Below are 15,040 nucleotides of genomic sequence, written 5' to 3'. Positions count from 1 at the left end.
GGAGGATGCGGATAGGAGGCGTGTGGGGTCAGCACACTGCTCTCCCAGTCGTAAGATGGTATCCTTGACTGAAGCCGCTACTATTCGGTCGAGTAGCTCCTCAATTTGCATCATCAGGCTGAGTGCACTCTGAAAAATGACAACAGCGCATGGCGGCCTGGATAGTCACCCATCCAAGTGCCAACCATGCCAGACAGCACTTAACTTCAGTGACCTCACGGGAACTGGTGTATCCACTGAGGCAAGGCCGTTGCCAATCAAAAATATTATTTGTAACATTTAGCTACACCTTCCAGCTACTTCTTCACACAGTTGTCAATCCAACTTAGAAATTTGGTGATGTGGTACCAACTTTCGAATTCACTTCTCATAGAAGGCAGTTCCCTGTGCTTCCGGCCAATTCTCTACGCTGGTCTGTGGCTCACTGTTTGTGCCAAAATGCTGTTCTCCTAGTACGTGTTCCATGTGAGGAAAGAGATGAAAATCAGAGGAGTCAAGTCTAGGTTCTATAGTGTGTAACCAACAGAGCCCGGATTTGAAGGTTTTAACATTGTAGAACATAAAAAGAGCTACATCCTATGTTTAGATCTAGAAAGGGCTAAATAGGACTTTTACAGAAAAAGTAGGGTCTAAGGAGATCTTTTGGATAAAACACAGCTTTTAAATTCATTTTCTGAATTAATACAAAGGTTACTCAGAAATTAAGACTAGATTTCTCATAAAAACACTCATAAGAAAGCATTGGCCTTAGCAGCCAGAGACTGAGAGACTGTGGTCGCTCATGCACATGTGCGGGGGAGGGGGGGGGGGGGGGGGGGGGGGGAGGTATTTTCGATGAAGACCTTGTTGGCTGAAAGCTCACTTTCTGACTTTCTGATTTTCCATTGTTTGATTTTTTATAAAATAAACTCACAGATTTTTTTTATTTTTTTTTAAAGAAGACTGTTTTCATTTAATTCCTTACACATTTCTCTATTTTTCTACATAGTTTGACATTTTTTGTAACATTCTACAAGCTTTTGTATCCCTGAGTCATAGATGTCTGCCACCTGTGAGAATAACTAGTCTTCAAGTACAACTTTCACCTTATCATCTGTTGCGAAGCACTTACCACTGATAAACTTCTTCAGCTAGTGGAACAAGTGAAAATCACTTGGCAACAGTCTCCATGAACCCTTTAATCCACAGCGTTGACTAAATCTTCTACGATCAGTGATGGTCGGCCTGATCGCAGTCCATCAGGAACATTTTCCTGTCTGTCGATGAAAGCTCTCTCTCACTTATGCACTTTTCTGTCACTTGGCGCATTTGGACCATACATCCAACTTATCTGTTAATGAATTTCTACTGCTGCAACATTCCTTGCTATCAAAAACTAATCACTGACCATATCCCACAGTCAGCAGGCTGATCAATCGTTTTAAACATTTGAAACTGCAACTGTAAACAGCACACTGTGACATAAGCAACACAAATGGCATTGTTTGATGAGCAATGCACGCCAGGAGTTGGTGTCCACACACTTTCCAATTTTCGAGTGACATTCGATAGTCTACAGACCTTACTACCCGAATAACCCCCATACTTACTACCGCCTCATACTACAGGTGATCAATTATATAGATCAGCACATTTTAAGAAAAGACATTATAAGTTTATACACTGTACTGAAATCAAGAATTTGTATGGCGCAGTGTTGCTTGTCTTTATAATTCGATAATGAGTCAGCATCCTGGTGCATCAGTGACACTTGAGTCTACTTACTTTTGTAGTTCAGAAGGTATCAGTTCAGCCACACTGAAATCAACCTGCATGTGACTCATTGTCACCACATTGTCTCTCCGAAAATATGTCATGCTGCTTCATTGGGACAAACCCAGCTAGCCTTTACTTAAATGATGTATGACAATAGAGAGGTATATTAAGAGAATGAATCTGTGACACTTGAGTCTACTTATTGTTATAGCTACGAAGTAAAGTTGCATGATGTGTTGACTCATGTGTAGTGCATTTTAAGTGTAATTTTATCATGCCTTAACAGAAATCACCAAAAATAGGTCATATTATCCTACCTGCTGACGAACACTGTTGTTTTGAACTGCAAGGATTACCTGGCAGAACCATTCCACTACCTGTCAGATTCGTCCACCTAAAAATCCTGCCACAGTGACCTCACTCCAGAGATCCTGCAGGACTTCCAGTCTCTCCTCAAATCCTTTAACCCGTCGCTGCCACCTCTCCCCCCCCCCCCCCCCAAACCACCAGTACTCTCTGCACTCCCACCTTCTACATGCTTCCAAAAATCCACAAAAACAGGATGCCCCATTGTGGCCAGTTACTGTGCCCACACTGTGAGAATCTCTGCCTCATAGACCAACACCTTCAGTTTATTATCCACAATCAACCTTCCTATATAAAAGATACCAACCATTTCCTCCACTGTCTCTCCACAGTTCCTGTTCGTTTAGCACATGGTGCCCTGCTTGTCACTATCAATGCCACCTCCCTTCACATTAACATCCCTAATATCCATGGTCAGCAGTTATTGAAGTCTACCTTTCACAACACCCAACAGATTCCAAACTACACTCCTTTCTGGTCCCCATGGCCAACTACATTCTCATGTACAATTCCTCTTATTTTGAAGGAAAAACCTACACACAAATCTAATGTATGGCAATTGGCACCTGCTTGGCACCATCCTGTGCCAACCTGCTCATGGGCCTTCTAGAGGGATCCTTCCTAACCACCTGGAATATCTAACCCCTCATGTGGTTCAGATTCAGTGAGACATTTTCATGATTTGGGTTGAGGGTGGGGACACACTATACACATCCCCCAGAACTTTAACATCTTCTCCCCCATTTGCTTCATCTGATTCTCCACAACCCTTGATGTTGACCTCCATCTCAAGATGGCTACATCAACACCTATGTCCATACTAAACTGACCAGCCACCAGCAATACCTCTGCTTTGACAGATACCACCCAATCCATAGCAAGACCTCCATTCCATACAGCAGAGGCACCAATGGCTGTCACATCTGTAGTGACGAGCAGTCTCTCTCAAAATAATATGCCAGGAGTCTCACTGAGACCTTCACAGATCATAATTACCCTCCCACCCTTATACAGTAACAAATCTCCTGTGCCTTATCTCTCTGGTCACCCATCATCTCCCAAAATCCCCCGTCTGACCACAGCGGAGCATTTCACTTGTGACTCAGTACCACACAGGACTGGAGCCACTGAATCACATTCCTTGCCAGATTTTCTACTACCTCTCATCGTGCCCCGAAATGAGCGATGTCTACCCACTATCCTGACACCCCTCCCACCATGGTGTTACGCCACCCACCAAACCTACACAATTTACTCATATATCCCTACACAACCCCAGCTGCCAATCCCCTGCCTCATGGCTCATATCCCTGTAATAGATCTAGATGCAAGACCTGTCCCATACATCGTCCCACCACCATCTACTCCAGTTTGGTCACAAGCATCACCTACCCCACCAAAGGCAGGACTAGCTGTGAAACCAGTAATGCAATCTACAAGCTAAGCATTGGCCACTGTGCTTCATTCTATGTGGGCATGACAACCAACAAGCTGTCTGTCGGCATGAATGGCCCCCGACAAACTGTGGCCAAGAAACAGCTGACCACTCAGTTATCGATCACACTGCCTAACACAACTTTCTGCATTTTAATGGCTGCTTTACAGCCTTTGCCATATGGATGTTTCCTACCAACACCAGCTTTTCTGAAGTGCACAGGTGGGAACTCTCTGCAATACAGCCTACGTTCCTGCAACATTCGTAGCCCTGACCTTCGTTAGTCATTGTCCTTCATTCACCTACACCCTTCACTGTTCTCACTCCTCACTCCAGCAGTATACAGCATTCCACAAGCATACCCACAGTCTTTTTACTTCTCTCCTTTCTTGCTCTACGACCCCCACTTTCTTCTCCTGGTAGCACCTAGCTACCCTACACCTTCTCTCCACCTCGTCCCTGTATGCTTCCATAAACAACACTTTACTGTCGCCTACCAGTACCCTGATCTTTCTCCTCCTCCTCATCCTAGCCTCATCCTTACCCACACCACCCAGACTGCTTCCTCCATCATGTGCCATTGCTTGCAGTCTGGCCTTGGCAGCCAGATACAGTGGTCATGTGTGTGTTTCAGCTGCGTTTGCACGAATAGTGTGTGTGTGTGTGTGTGTGTGTGTGTGTGTGTGTGTGTGTGTGTGTTCTGTTTCAGTAGAAGGCCTTCTGGCCACAAACTTACATGTTTAGCAGTCTTTTTATTGCGCCTGTTTGAGAGTCATCATCCCTGCTGTATGGTGAGAAGCAATCTATCCTTTTCATAATCCTGTCAGAATTGATAAGTGCAATATGACATGATCGACAGGTGAACTAGAGATACTGCGGAACACTGCTTCTGATTTTCACTGTGGTTTCAATTTTGTGTCTGATCAGACACTGGAAGGAGAGGGAAGGGTTGAGGAGGGGGAATAAAGTGATGGGGAGAACACAGTTCTCATAAAACCTGCACGGAGATCATCATCTGTAGTCTTCCTCCAGCTGTGAGGTTATCCTTGATCATGGCCTCCAAAGGGTTCTGGGTCTTGCTATACGACCCTTCCGCCTTTTTTTTTTGTTTGTTTTGTTTTTTGGGCTATTCTTGTAGGATCCAATCTCATTACATGACTGAAGTCTGGATCGGCAGATATGGTGTAAAAAGAATGCTTTGTTACTGGCTTTCATCATCACCTCCCCATTCCTTAACTTGTTCATCCTGGTCTCCTGGATAGTGGATATCAGTAATTTCATTTCTGATGCCTTGAGTCTTGATGCCTCTCTGTGAGGGTACATGCTACAACACCACATGTCAATAATTGCTATGAAGTAGCTATTGAACACCACCTATTTTGCTTTTTCTGGAATCACACTGTCCCATAAAAGGGTTCTCACTTGCTGGTAGAATTCTGGAACCTTTTGCACACTGCCGGTAACCTTCTGTCTAGTCAAATTATCCCTACAGGTACAGCAGTAAAGTTCTGGTACAGAGTAAATAGTTTACAAGTAAAGAAGACCACACACAGACGCTTTGAGTTGTCGAAATGCAGACACAAAAGAGGAAGGTGGCTTGCTGGCTTTTGGAATCAACCTTTCTCAAGCTAGAGTATGCACAGGCCACTCTCTCCCAACACACACACACACACACACACACACACACACACACACACACACACACACACACAAAATCAATGTCAATGTCTTGGTCTCACTTATGTGGAGGTTGTACTCATAGATATGGGATTACCACACCTCAAATCTGGTGTGAACATACTCTTCTGTTTCACCCCACAACACTACATTGTCAGCAAAGGCAACTGTCTCAGGTTTCTACTATCGTACATTCATTAACTGTGTTTCATCACATTTCTCTACCTCACTCTATTGCATCCCTTCTCTGAAGTCAATTGCTGCTAGTGACCTCTGAGTATACCTACATTCCTCTCATTTATTTTATTATTATACTTCTCATGAATAAATGTGATCTGCATTTTTTTCTGAAACATAGTAATTTCTGAATTTTGTATTTCCTACATGTGTAACTTATTGTAATGAATGTCATCCATTGTTATATGTAAGAGGGCATGATGGCCCTAATCTTGCCAGGATATAAAACTCAATAAATGGATAAAATAAATAAAAACAATTACTGAAGTCATCTGCATTAACAAACTACCTGACTGCTGTAATAACCATAGTAAAGCACGAAATCCAATGAGAGCAATTCTTAAGTTAACCAAGTGGAATTTTTAATCTGAAAGAATCCTGAACGCTGATAGAAATTTAACACCAACTAGTGCTCTGCCTTAAGGCCATACTGTCTGACAGCCTGTGTTACAAGTGACAACTAAAAACCCATGTCATGCACCACTTGCTGGCCAATATGAGGCACGTGTGAATTCAGTTTCCCCTCAAAAAGCCTACACTCACTGCTTCAACCTCTATCGATACAGCAGGTACAGCAGAGAGTAATGTTAACTGTATCAAACATATACAATCTGCCAGTTTACAACAGCATGATGAAAAGTAATGTCTCTGAATGCTATATGTGGAAACTAACATTTTTCAACAAAACAGACTTTATTAACATTCTACAATTTCATCATGCCTTTCTCAACATAGTCACCCTGGTGACGAACATTTTTCCAAACTAGAGATCATTTTGTTGATACTGTCACTGTAGAATGTTTGACTTCGTTAATGAAGCCATGGCCTCACTTCAGCTTGCACTGCTTCACCACTATGAAAGTGAAGCCCTCAAACACATTCTTTAATTTTGGAAACGCAACAAGCCCTATCACAAACAAGTTCAGCACCACAGTTTCCTTCATTAAGAGCATGACCAACACACCATCACACATTACAGATGTCGATACTACCACCACCATACACAGTTTTCACTCTCTTGGATTTCAATTGGCACCACATTTTCTGTTGTTAGAAACTCTTACAGCAAGCTGTTTCTCATGCACCAACACAGTTATGCACCAACATGTTACATGCCACAAGGGCCAATCGGGAAGTATTGGGCCCTATTTTTTTTTTTTTCAGCCAAATTACTGCTGTAAATGCAAAGTCAACATACCCATTCCCAGTGTTGGATTCTTCTTGGTTCATGCACGGCGCTGTTGTCAGTTGTTAAATATGGCGGTAGTGTTTCACACATCCACAGCATTAGGGCAACAAGGTGGGGGATGAAGGCTCATTGAGAACTATACAGGGAAATGCAGCCCACATATGGGAAAATCAGTCTCACTTTGGGAAGTGTGAGTGGTAATGGTGCTGTTAGTTCAACAAAGGCCATGAGGTCTTGCATGGTGAAAGTAGATCGGCATGTGCACATCATGGCCACTTCCTGGGAGCTTGCCATATTGTATGGGAGTGCTTATGACATTGTTCGTAGGTGCTAAGGGTACTGAAAGGTTTCATATGGGTGGGTGCCTCAGCTGTTGGATGACATGATGAAATGCAAGCAAATGATGTCCTTTCTGAATCATCTGGAATGGTACTCCAAGAAATGTGAATGTTTCCGGGAACATATTGTTAATGGAGATGAAACGTGGATACTGCATTTCACATCAGAATCCAAGCCGCAGAGCATGATGTGGAAACATCCGGGTTCACCTGTGACAAAGAAAGCTTCAGGTATTTCATGGGAGATACTGGACCTCATCCGTAGTGATTTCCTCAGTTTTGGACTGCTGAAGAAACTTACGGTAAAGCAGCAATTCACGAGTAATGATGAAGCGAAGACAGCAGTCCGACAGTGGTTCCATAGTCAGCCGAACAAATTCTATTGCAGGGGCGTCTCAAATTTAGGGCTGCGAGGGACAAATGTGTGAATCTGTGTGGGGTCTATGTGGAAAAATAGTGTAAGGTATGTAGAATAGGATGTACATTTGTCATTACCTGTGTGTATCTTACTTTGGCTAGTAAAAAACAGAGACAAAGAGTTTCTGATTTTCCCTCGTACAGTTCATAGCCCTCTGCTGGCTGAGGGTTTCCACTTGCGTCCACGAATCAGGAAAGTTGACTGAGTAAAATGTACGACACATAGTGCCTCAAGCGATATTGAGAACAGAATAAGAAATTCAGAGGCATAATGTTTCAGATGCAGAGGTAAGTTTGGAATTTCCATTTAAAGATGTTGAATTGAATATAAGCTACCTAACATACGACTTTATTAGTTATTCACACGAGAATCTTGGCAGTGACATTACAGTGGGTACAAAATATGAGTCCATCAGCAGCACAGGCCTCACCTAGAACAGGTGACCCCTTCAGCTCTTGCAGCTCCTGTGTGGTGAAGTACAACACAGTGGTGTACGTCTTGGGCAGGGCTTCTATGTACGGGCGCCAGAACGAGTCGGTGGAAAATCTCTCCACCAGTAGCAGCAGTGACAGGGCCACGTTGGGCATATGCTGTAGCATTGTGTCTTCACGTATCAAGGGACCTGTAAGAAAGAACAATGGTGCATTTACCAACAAAAATGTGACTACTGAATATACTGGAATGTGGATGTGTCAATCATCTACAGCAATTATAAAGTCACCTCCGTTAACACATTTGCAAACTGGAAAAAATACTGAAAATATAGAAGCCATCAACATCACAGGATCATTACATTTTCATTACCAAATATACTCATTAAATAAAATGACAACTTCGAATACTGTATGGTCAATGTCATGGGCCAAGTTTTTTTGTCTAACAGTTTCAGTTTTGGAGAGCATCTCTAGAGTGGTAAGTTGTGACGTACGCTTGTTAATCTTCTGGCTGCTATGTGCAAGACACGGCAGCCCCGAGTCTGATGCTGCAACATCACACTACTCGTCGTGTGTTGAATGCTGAATCCTTTTAACAGTCTCAGCACTTTGCAGCCCTTTTTTCTGGGCTTTGGATAAGCAGTCAGAGTCAGAAGTATTTGTCTGCGCTGTTTACATTATTTACGGTCTTCTGTATCAACAACACAGTCTCACAATGTGGCGCAAAAATCCATATCAGAGAGAAATCCAGTGGCACACACTGAAATATCATCTGTTGGGTTTATAGCAAAAGATAAAGCATGTCAATCAAATGTATCTAGTGTGTCACAACAGATAAAGGTTTAACATAACAGTCAAAGGGTTAAAATTCATTCCTAATTAAGCAATTTTTCTTACAGAATGTTAATATTCACAATCTTTTTGAGGTATAATTCTTTTCTACATGAGAAACAACAAACTATCTGGTAAACTCACAACTGCTTACAGAGAAACGTGTGAGGAGCGCAGGAAACAAGTATATAGAAACCCATGTCCAGCATAGTGATGAGACCAGCTAGAAATGTATGTGTGCTGTGTGACTCATACCCGGCATCATTACAAAAGCAAAAAGAACATATGGAATAGGCAAATGCCCAAAGTGCCTTTATGTCATGTACATTTTCAATAACAGGACATTTTGCTATAAATTACGTATCCATTCTCAAAAAGAGGCATTCTGTGACAATGCTGATTACTTTCCTCACTTCATTAAGTACTCTAACTGATCTTCTCCAAGGAGCCATCAGTAGCCCCGTTTTGAAATAAATAAACCAGACAATTAAATGGGAGGAAAACTTCTCACTATACAGGGCATCAATATGGTCCCATTATCATTACAAAACATCATAACTTGGAAACTATCAGAGATAGCAAATCGGGGTTTATTGTAAAATGTTTGGCAGCTCTCAAAGCTTTTTTTCCTTAGTCCTCTGCCGCAAATTTAATTTGGAATTCATCAAAATGGTGACAGACCAGGAGTCATCTCATATGCAGATCAAAATCTGTGATAAGGGTGCTGCGGAATTATCGATACCAGTACGGATGAGCACAACCAGCAAAAAAGAGCAGAATTAGGTAGTTCAAAAACTTTGCAGAAACAGCCAGCGTAAAAGACCTTACTCGAAGTGTACATATCCCCATGTCTCAAACAAGTGTCGACAGAGTGGGCACTGCATTTCAGTGCAGACCCCAGTTTGGATTTCAATTATGTGGGATGTGCTTAGTGACACACTTCCTGAGAGGTGGCTGGGTCTTGATGGTTCCATCACAGGGACCCTATGCTCTCCCAATGTCATTACATTAAGACTTCTTTCTGCGGGTTACATCACTGATCGTGTGTACAAAATACCATTCAATGACACAGACTGCCTAACAGGTCTACAAGAAACGGTGACCAATTCACAGCCAAGTAATACAGCTTTAGAATGGTGGTTGTAGAAAGATCATAGCCAGCACAGATTTGAGATGAGTGTCCTGTCTTGTCAATGACAATCTGTTTTGAACCTGACAAGAATTGCTGCTGCCAATAAACTTACATCCATAACAGCCAATTCCAAGCAAACAATGTGAAGGAAACTACTTGCATGGAACTGGCTATCTCCAAAAAGACAATTGCTCACAGAGCCATATGAAGCTGCACAACTTCAATGTACCAAATAACACTGAAATTTACTTTTATCCATATTTTGCAGCTGATGATGATGGACCCACAGGGTCCAAAATGCTTCATGTACTTAATAAAACACGAAAAGTTGTGACTGAAGGCATTTTTTAATTCATACCTCCACAACACTGAAATTGGACAATAGCTGACCAGAAACATGCTGTGTGGCCCAGTGAGTCGCAATTTTCCCTGGTTTCATATCAGGCAAGCCAAAGGGTGCACTAATGCCCCAATGAGTTGTTTAACCTGTAGTGTGTGGAGGCTGTAGTTCAGGGTGGACGTGATTCTGTGACGTTACAAGGGTGTTTTTCGTGCCGTTTAGTGTGTCCACTCAAGTTATTGTGGACATGAGCCAGGATGTTTATTTAAACCTTCTTTGTGACTAACTATTGTATTTTCTCCTACATCTTCACAATGACTATACTGTGCAATAGAGCCCTGCAAGTGTGTGTCCTATGTGCATGGTCTGCACTCATCTGCAGTACATCACAGAGCATGAATACATTATGCGAATGTTGGCGGAAGTTGCCAAATATGACCGATGCTTCCTTGCTTAACCACATTAGTGAGTGAGGACTTGGCTATGGCCACACCGATGTCGTGCACTTCTGAACATAATGCAGATATAACATGTTTGCACTCACTTGCACACAGACTGCAAATTTTCGGTGTGCATTTGCACAATGCAGTTCATGTACCACATGACTTGGGCCACATTTATCCAAATAATAAATACAGGTTAAAAATTATTATTCATTATTTGTGAGTAACAAATAGAAGTATTTATTCCAAATATTACTCATTTACACAAATAAAAATATTTGTTCATCTGCTAATAAAAAACATTACAAATAACAGATAAATTTCAAATCTAATGACATTTATTGCTTCAATTCTTTGTCATTTATTAAACAAAAATACTTTCTGTTGCTTCTAAATTAATTTTCAAAAGAACTCTTTTTCAAACATCTCATCAGCAAGTTCATTTGATTTGTGAAAATCTGCCACTGTGATACACTAAAGAAAGTGCGTTCTATACGTGTAAAGAGCATATCGATATGATGTATCTTCTGAAATTGTCTTTAATTCAGGGTGAAACAAGACCTTCAAATCATAATCGTCTTCAGCAAAAAATTGAGTTATCACCAGTTCCCCTGTAGTTTTTGCAAATAATTCATTGTGGTTCCACATTACATTCACTCCCATCATGTTCAAAATAAAAATTTCCTTTTTATGACATGATTTGGAACTCTTGACCCAATTTCTTTGACATTTCTTTGGCTGTTATACACCTGCAGTTTGTTGCAAGCCTCCCTAGGTTATGAACAGTAACACAGGTGAACTATTTGTTTTTAAGTTTTAGGTAAGATGGTGATGCAATAATTGCAGTTGGTGTAGAAAAGTGGAAAAAAGGTTCCAATTGTATGTTGCAATGGCCTCTTGACACTTTCTCTATAAAGCTGCCAGTGTGCTGCAATATTATGAACCTTCTTAAGTATCCAAACTCAGGATCTCTTCTGGAACTACCCACTGTGAATCCAAAAACATTTTTGAATAATAAAACATTCAGCAGCATTCCACTAACAGTTTAAGAGACTTTAGATAATATTCATTGGATCCTTTTACCAACCTCCCAAATCAGGTGATACAATTGCCAAAAGGTTGACAGTAAATTTGAGTCTAATTTCAAACACATACCCGACTCATACAATTTTTGTTGGTGGTGACTTCAATTTACCCTCGATGTGCTGGCAAAAATACAGGTATAAGTCCGATGGTACACTTAAAAAAATCCCCCCGAAATTGTACTAAATGCATTCTCTGAAAATGATTTCAAGCAGTTAGTTCACGAGTCCACTTGAATAGTCAAACGGTTGTGAAAACACACTTGACTTCTTAGCGACAAATAATCCTGAGTTAGTAATTAGCATCAAAATGGATGCAAGGATTAGTGAACACAGGGCTGTCAAACTCAACACTATAACTCCCAAATCCGCCACAAATAAATGAAAAATATACATATTCGAAAAGTAGGTAAAACTTCACTTGACACCTTCGTGAAAGGTAATCTACACTCCTTCCAAATCAACAATGTATCGGTAAATGTAGCCCAGCCATGGCTTGAATTTGAAGAAATAGTATTGACAGCAGTTTAGATATTTACACCAAATAAATTAAACGAGGGAGCTGATCCCCCTTGGTACACAAACGGGTCAGAACACTGTTCGGGAAACAATGAAAAAAAGGCATGCTAAATTTAAACAAATGCAAAATCTCCAAGACTGGCAATCTTTTATGGAACCTTGTAATTTAGCGTGGACTTCAATGCAAGCTGCTTATAATAGTTTCCACAGCAAACTGTCTTGAAACAGGGCAGAAAATCCAAAGAGATTCTGGTCATTTGTAAACTATGCTAATGGCGTGACACAATCAATGCCTTCTCTGCACGATAGTAATGGAAATACTATCAATGACAGTGCTGTCAAAGCAGAGTTACTAAACACAGCCTTCCAAAATTCCTTCACCAAAGAACAGCTACCAACATAAGTATTCTCAGAGTAGTGAAGCACCTTAAACCACTTGATAAAAGCAAGTCTTCGAGTATAGACTGTATACCAATTAGGTTTCTTTCAGAGTATGCTGATGCAATAGGTCCATCCTTTACAATCGCATGCAATCGCTCGCTCGACAAAAGACATGTAATCAAAGAATGGAATGTTGCAGAGGCCACACCAAGATGCAAGAAAGGTAATAGGAGTAATCCGATGAATTACAGGCCCATATTATTAACATCGATATGACGCGTGATTTTGGAACATATATTGTGTTCAAATATTATGAATTATCTCGAACAGAACAGTCTATTGGCACACAGTCAACACAGATTTAGAAAACATCATTCTTGTAAAACATAACTAGCTTTTTACTCACACGAAGTGTTGAGTACTACTGACAAAGGATTTCAAATTGATTCCATGTATATAGATTACAAGAAGGCTTTTGAAACTGTATCTGACAAGTGGCTTACAGTCAAATTCTATGCTCATGGAATATCTTGTCAGTTATGTGACTGGATTCATTATTTCCTATCAGAGATCATAGTTTGTAGTAATTGACAGAAAGTCATTGAATAGAACAGAGGTGATTTCTGGCATTCCCAAGGTAGTGTTACAGGCCCTCTGCTGTTTCTTATCTACATAAACAATTTAGGAGACAATCTGAGCAACCACCTCAGGTTGAGTGCAGATGATGCTTTTGTTTATTGTCTAGTAAAGTTGTCAGAAGATCAATACAAATTTCAAAACAGTTTAAAAAAGCTATCTGTATGGTGCAAAAATTGGCAGTTGACCGTAAATAACAAAAAGTGTGAGGTCATCCATATGAATGCTAAAAGGAATCCACTAAACTTTGGTTACACAATAAATCAGTCAAATCTAAAGGCCATAAACTCAACTAAATACCTAGGAATTACAATTATGAACAACATAGAAATTGTTGTGGGGAAGACAAACCAAAAACTGCATTTCATTGGCAGAACAACGATGCAACAGATCTGTTAAAGAGACTGCCAATACTAAGTTTGTCCATCCTCTTTTGGAGTACTGCTGTGCGGTGCGGGGTCCTTATCAAATAGGATTAATGGAGTACGTGGAGAAAGTTTAAAGAAGAGCAGCATGTTTTATATTATTGTGAAATAGGATTTGGGGTGGACATAATTAAAAGAAAGGCATTTTTTGCTGTGGGCAGCGAACGCTAGTCTCACGGTTTCCCCACATGTATGCAGTGCTCCATCGAGCATAACCCACCTTTCAAGATGACAGTTCACAAGCTTGCACACATATATTCCTGGTTTTACACTAAGGCATTTTGAATGACGCGCTGAATCACCAAATCCTAATCTTACAGAAAATATCTGGGAATATTCGGAAAAGCGGATGAAACATAGCAATCCACATGCCCACAATTTGGTAGCTCTATGCAATCTAATAATCAATAATTGGCTTTAGCTCGATTTTGCATATCTCTGCCTTGGCAAATTGAGGCTGTCATCAAAGCTAGAAGCAGTGTTGCAGAATATTAACATTATGTTTAGCTGGGATAATTTATTTTTCATCCATGTACTCCTTTGTGCTGCATATTTTGTTTGGCAATAGGTTTGAGCACAATTACCTGAGATTATGTTCTGTAATGTGATTCATATTCAGTGGGATCGACAGTATTTCGAACATGCCCTAACATTCTCTGGTTTTTTTTTTCCCTCGTGTCATTTATCAATAGCAGATGTATGATAAAATAATTGTACGGTAGAAGCTGCTGCTAGATTGAAACTAGCCTATAGTTTGGAATAAAGCTTCTTATTCAAGTGACATGCAGACAGCCTAAGCTGAACCACAACTCCTTTTCATGAGAGTCACCAGAACTGACTTACCGAGTATTGGTGACTTTCGAGCAGTGTCTGTTGTCAGCATGATGTGCCTCGGGATTGCAACCACTAGCTCGCCTTCACTGATGTCTCTCTCTGCTTGTAGACCCAAACCATAGTTTGGGAAGTGGGTGACCTTAACACCACGCACCTCTGCACCATTCGCCACCGCCCATGACAACAGTCGCTCTGTGCATCCTGTGCGCTCCTTCTCTGGTGGTATCTTCATGGCTGTTTGGAACAGAAACAATAATCTTTCACCTTTAAGCTTTAACTAAGTGGCTGTTCTACCTGGAGCACAGTCACATGTTCAACATATCACCTAAATCCAGTTACAATGAGGAATACATGCGAAAAAACTTATTCGTATTATACTGGTCAGTAGAAAAGCATTTACAGTGTCAGCAGCTGATGTATCGTATGCTGATGTCAGTAACAAGTAGTGTGACGAACAACGCGAACTGAATACAATGAATCCTGAATCAGCTGTCAGTACTGAATTGGAATGTTAGTTCATAATTTTCTATAGTTTGAAAATGAAGTAAGCTGGTACTTTGCTCTATTA

At 40.9% G+C, this 15,040-nt stretch overlaps 1 protein-coding gene across 1 annotated transcript in view; it reads right to left on the bottom strand.

The window, feature by feature from the left end:
• Positions 1-15,040, bottom strand: part of LOC124716990 (actin-histidine N-methyltransferase) — a 413,484-nt gene that overhangs the window by 373,107 nt on the left and 25,337 nt on the right. The window contains exons 4-5 of the mRNA XM_047243613.1: positions 14,482-14,706; positions 7,846-8,037 (exon numbers count right to left, since the gene is read on the bottom strand). Coding sequence (XP_047099569.1) covers positions 7,846-8,037; positions 14,482-14,706 — 417 coding nt within the window. The remainder of the gene's footprint in view (positions 1-7,845; positions 8,038-14,481; positions 14,707-15,040) is intronic.

The sequence above is a fragment of the Schistocerca piceifrons genome, chromosome 9, assembly GCF_021461385.2.
Source record: "Schistocerca piceifrons isolate TAMUIC-IGC-003096 chromosome 9, iqSchPice1.1, whole genome shotgun sequence".
NCBI lineage: Eukaryota > Metazoa > Arthropoda > Insecta > Orthoptera > Acrididae > Schistocerca > Schistocerca piceifrons.
This window is presented reverse-complemented; position numbering and strand designations above follow the sequence as displayed.